Source organism: Nicotiana tabacum, chromosome 10 (genome assembly GCF_000715075.1).
Source record: "Nicotiana tabacum cultivar K326 chromosome 10, ASM71507v2, whole genome shotgun sequence".
In the NCBI taxonomy this organism is placed as follows: Eukaryota; Viridiplantae; Streptophyta; class Magnoliopsida; order Solanales; family Solanaceae; genus Nicotiana; species Nicotiana tabacum.
The window spans coordinates 150,168,268-150,175,349 of record NC_134089.1 but is presented as its reverse complement, the minus strand read 5'-3'; the positions used below and the strand labels follow the sequence as shown (position 1 = coordinate 150,175,349).

At 37.4% G+C, this 7,082-nt stretch overlaps 1 protein-coding gene across 1 annotated transcript; it reads left to right on the top strand.

Moving 5' to 3' along the window:
* The first annotated feature begins 835 nt into the window (after positions 1-835).
* On the top strand, positions 836-4,413 carry LOC142165460 (uncharacterized). Its single transcript, XM_075224010.1, has 6 exons — positions 836-1,080; positions 1,351-1,595; positions 1,685-1,774; positions 1,861-2,352; positions 2,474-2,774; positions 4,155-4,413. Exons 1-6 carry the CDS (start codon positions 836-838, stop codon positions 4,411-4,413), a joined length of 1,632 nt encoding a protein of 543 aa, XP_075080111.1.
* Positions 4,414-7,082: the final 2,669 nt, after the last annotated feature.

Here is a 7,082-nt window from a genome sequence, read left to right as displayed (position 1 = left end):
TTAAAATCTAAGATTAATTGCTAAAGATGTTCTAAAATTATTCAAAAAGGCTAAAAATGGTTGTTCACATGCTCTACCAAACAACAGATGCCCTAAAAATCTGAAAAAACTATTTATATACAGATAAATATTCCGAACAAAATTGCCCATATGGAGATTCCGCTGACAGCGAAAAATGGGTAGCCTCAGTGCTTGGACTTTTGTGGCTGTGCAAAAGCAAGCACGAACTGCGGTTCTTCTCTTTTTAGCTGGTTCTAAACTTAAGTCCGTTGGGAGTGAAAAAACTACCGCCTCAATGCTCCTCCAACCGCGGCCGCAAAATATGAGCGCGGACCACGGTCTTCAATTTGATATCCAGACTAAGTTATCTAATTCTCACTTTCGTTGATGGCGAGAACTTGATCGCGACTGCGTTAGAGACACCGCTGCCATGCAATTTCACCATGTGAAGCGGTAACTTGTTAAGCTTCAGAAACACTTCTCTAATTCCTCAATCCGATGAGAGCGGTATTAGGACCGCCTCAGCGGTAAGCTCCTCGCGTCAGCTGCTATTTCTCGCTGTCAGCGCCCCTTTTATTTAAACTTTGAACTTGTGTAAGTTTCACTCCTTTTTGAGTTGGTTACGACATCCTTGTCTCTTTTTGACCAAACACTGCAAACAAGCACACTAAGTTAGCTTTCGGGAATACTTGTATGTACTTTTAATCTAAAATCTAAGCAAAAAGGAGCATAAAATAGGCTAGAATCCCTAGTTGTAACTAGTGCATACAATGTAATGATATAACTTGGTTACTTCATGCCTCTATATGTTGATTGTGCCTCTCATCACATGACAATGCAATCACTAGCTGTAAACTATAGTCATAATCATGCCATGGGTCCTGGTGCTGAAAACTCCCAGGTGCAAGGGAACACTAGTTCTCATGTTCAGGTTACTTCTACTACTTCACAGGTTCAAGGTGCTGTAAATGCCAAGCCATCAGCTCAAGGAGATGGTTTTCCATTCACCAAAGAACAATATGAGCAAATCATGCAGCTTTTGAACACCAATCACAATGGCACTTCATCATCTACTTCTCGGTAAAATGCAGCAGGGTACTACCATTATTCTTTTGGCATCTTCTAGTCCATAGAAATGGATCACTGACACTGGAGCAACAAACCATATAGTTTCAAATATCAATCTATTAACCAAAACCTCCCTCAATGTACCCACTAATCCCAGAAAAATTCTATTACCTAATTGAGATGTCACTCAAGTCACTCACATTGCAGATAGTCATATTTCAGACAACAATGTTATTAATGAAGTTTTCAATGTGCCTCACTTCAAATTCAACGTGTTGTCAGTGTCCAAGTGAAAAGTGACCCAAGATGTTTTGCTTCTTTTTATCCTGATTTCTATGTATTTCAGGATCTCTTTAGTGGCAGGGTGAGGGAGATTGGTAGAGAGAGAGATAGACTGTATTTCCTGCAGAATCATGGTTCCAAGAAGTTCACTACAATCTCATTGGTTGCTGCTGGAATAAAGTCCCACATGATTAACTCTACCATTGATGTTAGTTTGTGGCATAAAAGATTAGGACATGTGTCTAGTATAGTTCTTAAAAAGTTGATTCCTACCAAACTAGAAAATATTACATATATCATAAACAAATGCCTCGTATGTCCATGTTCTAAGCAGACCAGACTGTCCTTTCCATTATAAGTACTGTTGCCTTTGATCTAATTCATGTGGATGTTTGGGGTCCCTACAAATATGCAACATTTGATGGTAATAGATACTTTCTAATAGTTGTTTATGACTTTACCAACATGACTTGGTTTTTTTCTTAAAACTAAAGTCTGATGTGTGCGTAGCCCTTACTCAGTTTGTTGTCTTTGTTCAAAATCAATTCAACAAAACTCTAAAGGTAGTCAGGGCTGATAATGGATTTAAATTTGTAAATTCTATCTATCATGCACTATTTCAGAAGTATGGTATTATTCACCAGAAGACTTGTGCATATACCCTGCAGCAAAATGGAGTTGCCGAGAGGAAACATAGGCATATTCTGGAAGTAACTATAGCTTTGAGGTTTCAAGCACATATTCCAATCAAATATTGGGGTCATTGTGCTATTTCAGCTGTTTATATCATCAATAGAATTCCAACTTCTGTTGTCAATGGCTCTTCTCCCTTTGAGCTACTATATGGACAAGAACCTACACTGGAGCATCTGAGAGTCCTTGGATGCTTATGTTATGCCAAGCAAGTTCAAGAGAAAAATAAGCTTCTTTCTATAGCTAAACCTTCTATTCTTATGGGCTTTTCTAACACTCAAAAGGTCTATGTGTTGCTGGATCTTGCTAGTAATTGCTTCTTTATCAATAGGGATCTCTCCTTCAAGGAAGAATATCTTTCCCTTTAAGAAGTCTCAATCCTCACCTCCATATATATTTTTGTCGTCTAATCCTCCTACTTATGGTGCAGATTATATCTCAACTTCATATGAGTCTCACAGCTTAGGGCAGGCCCCTTCTCCTTCTACCTATGTTAGCCTCAGTCCTGAAGGTGATAACTTAAGATATGAGGCCTCAGAGCAGCCCTCCAGTGCCTCTAAAGGAGTTTCAACTTTATTGCCTTTTGCTTATCAATACACCACTGTCTTAAGAAGATCTATGAGAACCAAGCAGGCTCTTCTTTGGTTGAAGGATTTTGTGACATGTCCAAGTTACAAATCTATTCATTATTCTATTGTCAACTATGTCTCTTATGATGGTGTTTCCTCCAAGTATCAATGCTATCTAGTTGTTCTGTTTAATAGTAGAACCTACTACATTTGAATAAGTAGTCAAGGATCCTAGGTGGGTTGATGCAATGCAAGCTGAAATTGCTGTTTTATAATGCAACCATACCTGGGATGTGGTGCCTCTGCCTGATGACAAGGTACCCATTAGTTGTAAGTGGATCTACAAAGTAAAGTACAAAGCCACAGGGGAGATGGAGAGGTTCAAAGCTACACTTGTGGCCAATGTGTATAGCCAATAAGAGGGCATTGACTACCAGGAAACTTTCAGTCCAGTGGTCAAAATGGTTACTGTTAGGACAATTCTAGTTGTTATTTCTTTTTGAATATTGGCCTATCCATCAAATGGATGTGTACAATGTTTTCTGCAGAGAGATTTACATGATGAGATCTATATGACTCTACCTCAAGGATTCAGAGTTAGGGGGAGAGCAGACCAGCATGCAGACTTCTGAAATCCTTATATGGACTTAAATAAGCACTAAGATAGTGGAATGCCAAACTTTCTGAAGCACTATTGAAGTTTGGGTTCATGAAGAGTCAACATGGCCACTTATTATTCATAAAAGGGACATGCAAACTCACTATAGTTATCTTGGTGCATGTGGATGACATGCTCCTCACTGGTCATGATCTGATACTATTAGAAGAGGTCAAGGGCAAATCGTAGTAGGCTTATAAAATAAAGGACCTAGGTGAACTAAAATACTTCCTTGGCATTGAGTTTGCTAGGTCACAACAAGGCATTCTAATGCACCAAAGGAAGTACACCTTGGAACTGATCTTTGAACTTGGGCTGGAAGCTGCAAAAACAATGGTCACGCCTATTGAAGCCAGCATTAAGCTAACCACTAGGGAGTATCATGAGCATATATGTATTCACAACAAAACAAATTATGAGTTGTTACCCGATCCTAGCAAGTATCAAAAATTACTAGAAAAACTACTCTATCTAATTGTCACAAGACCAGACATAGCCTTTAGTGTTTAGACACTAAGTCAGTTTATGTAGAAACCCAAACGATCTCATATGGAGGCTGCATAAAGAGTAGTCAGATATGTGAAAAATCAACCTGGACAAGGCATACTTTTATCTACTAAGAAGAAGAACATAATCACAGGCTATTGTGACGCTGACTGGGTAGCTTGTCCTCTCACTAGAAGATCAATAACTGGATTCTTCATTATGTATGGTGACTCACTAGTGTCCTGGAAGTCTAAGAAGCAGAGCACTACTTTTAGGAGTTCTGCAGAATAAGAATACAGAAGCATTACATCAATTGCGGAATAGTTAGTTTGGATACTTGGATTGTTTAAAAATATTGGAGTGTTAGTTTCTCGTCTTGTGAACATTCACACTGACAGCAAGGCAACAGTTCAAATAGCTGAAAATCCAATATTCTATGAACGTACCAAACACATTGAGATCGATTGTCATTTCATAAGGGAGAAGATACAAAATGGGCTGGTGAAGACAGAGTATGTTGCCACGAAGGAACAACTTGCAGATGTTCTAACTAAAGGCTTAACCAAAGTGAAACATGAATACTTGATGTCCAAGCTAGATGTTCTTAATGTTTTTGTACCACCTAACTTGAGGGGAGTGTTGAGGAAAGAGGAGTGACTTAAGCATGAAGGGTATTTTAGTCTATTTATACATGCCTGGATTAGTTAGTTTGTTAGAGGTTAATGATGTGAGTGATTGGTTAGTTAGGAAGTTATATTAGTACTAAGATCATTTTATATAAGGGTCAGTGTAAAGATCATAACACAGAGAATGAAAATGATTCACTGTTTCATTCATTTCTTCCACTTCCTCTCTTCGTCTCTCTTCTCCCTCTTAGCTAAGGGTTTCTTACTATACTTGATCTCTAAACTTTAGCAATTATTGACTAATGAAACTAGTTAATGAAATATTTTATCACCCTTTCCTACTTTTTTTAATCATTATTTTTATGTCTCTTTATTAACTTTTCAAAGTCTAGAAAGATGTATCTCCAATAGAGTTTTTGAGTTTTTTGTGTAGAAGATACAAAGAACTAATTGTGAAGAGATGTTGAGTTTTGGAGCTTAGATGGAGAGATTTTAAAAGAAAAAAATTAAACTGAGTGACTTCCATGTACTACTACTAAATTAATATTTAAATTAAAAAATAAATAAATCAAGTTGATTACTAAATATGGAGTACTAAACTGTCGTTCAATTAAAAAAGAAAAAAACAAAGAAATGGTGAAGTAATGCTGGTGTTGGGTCTCGATCTTGGGTCTGGCGGTAAGGGAATGGAACTAAACAGCCTGTAGAACCAGTGCAACCAAGGGGCATTTTGTTCTTTTGGGGGCACAATTAAATTACTATAGGGGTCCTCGACGTATATACATTAATATATTCATGGTTTTTCCGAGCCTATAGGGTGCCAGAAACCTGACCGTCATAGCAACAACAACAATAATAATAATAATAATAATAATAATATATAGAAAGAAACACCATAAAAAGAGCTAGGTAAGTAGATAGCAGATACTCGATAGTGTATGGGTCAAAAATTCTTTTTCATATTATTAAAGTGTGGTAGCATTAAGAAGGGCATCATGGGCTGCCACGTGTCACAAGTGCGACTTAGATAAATACCTGCCCAAGGTCGAAGTAGTCTCTTAAGACATGAAGGACGGGGCCGGCGAGTCGTTGAACATCAAGGTCGAGGAGTCACTGTAGATCAAGGTCGAGGCCGAGCATTCTACTTTGACAGGGTAATAACGGCTAGTTTTTATGATAAGACATTAAAATAATATTCTAGTGGATATTCTCCGGACTTGTTCTATTAGTATTTTTAGGTATATGTTCTCTATAAATAGAAAGAGACAAAATTATAGGGGACATAAGATATTCACTTGTAAGAAAAGACATTGACTTTCGATATTGAATCTGGCTTTATTACAAACATACTACAAATACCCTTTTTCTAAGATTCTAGTCTAACTTTTTCACCCGATCCAAAAACAATCTGAATATTCAAAGGCTTATCAATCATTCATCATTGCTAGAAGGAATATCCATAGATCTTACCCATTTTCGGGTGACTCACACATTCTTATTTACTTATATATCATTCAATGATATTTAATGTTATCCTCTTCTTTTTGGGTCATTGAATATTGTTAGTGTTGTCAATATTTATTACTATTCGGATAATCTACATATCGTCTTATTACAACATCAGTTAACGTATCTTTTTGACATTAATATTGGCTAAGATTAACTCTATTTTATTAAATCTAACTGGTTAATCCCAGATCTAAATTTTGGGTCAAACAGTTTGGCGCCGTCTGTGAGGACTTCCTCGCTAATATTTTAGTTTCCGTTAGATCTAAAACTCATGTGATATGCTACCGTTAGATCTAAAACTCATGTGATATGCTAACCTAACCAACCATAAGGTTTTTCTCCTTCTCTGCACGTATAGAAATTTACATGGTAGGTAACCAAGGAGACATAACTAAGGTGACATGTGACATCCCCGACAAACCTCATGAACGCTATCAACGAGAGTTATGAAATGTTAGTAGATGACGTGACATCCACTGCCTCCCCCAGATGCGAGAAGTCACCTCCCCCATTATAGAACAACAAAACCAAATGTAAAAGGATCATCCATGCCCATATGAAAAGTGTCACGACCCAAAATTGAAGGGCCGCGACGGGCACCCGGTGCCTTACTCAACCGAGTACCAACGTAAAATATATTTCTTATCATACTATCATGAGTAACTGAGCCAGAAAATCGGCCATGAGATAACAAGAATAAAACATAAGGGAATACTCAACATATGATGACCCAACATGATATATAAACTTATACATATGACATACGGGCCTATAAAGCCGACATGACCATTTGTAAACTCAAAACATAGGCCAACAAGGCCATACATGTATTTATAGACCTGACATCTGTCTATAAGCCTCTAAGAGTATATAAAATCATAAAGGTTGGGATAGGGCCCCGCCATACCTATCAATACATATCCAAAGCATATTGGCCAAATAGGCAACTCTGGAGCAAGTAGAGTGCACCAATACCTTCCGATGTTGTTTTGATAAATGGTTTAATGCATTAGCAAATAGACTCATAGAGATTCAATTTGATGGGTGGAAAACCCCATAACTATAAGTATATTTGGATAAAATCGCAGTTACATTTGACCTAAGTTTCAACATATTTATGAATGTAACTTGTGATGACCTTTTCCAACTTTTGTTCGACAACTCGCTTGACTTCAAATCATAACACATGTT

Bases quoted from the DNA above. Each gene is read 5' to 3' on its own strand.
- LOC142165460 (XM_075224010.1), top strand. From the start codon at position 836: ATGCAATCACTAGCTGTAAACTATAGTCATAATCATGCCATGGGTCCT. The intron at 1,081-1,350 runs GTAAAATGCAGC...ACGTGTTGTCAG, and splicing joins ACTTCATCATCTACTTCTCG to TGTCCAAGTGAAAAGTGACC. The intron at 2,775-4,154 runs GTATCAATGCTA...TCACACTGACAG, and splicing joins TATGATGGTGTTTCCTCCAA to CAAGGCAACAGTTCAAATAG.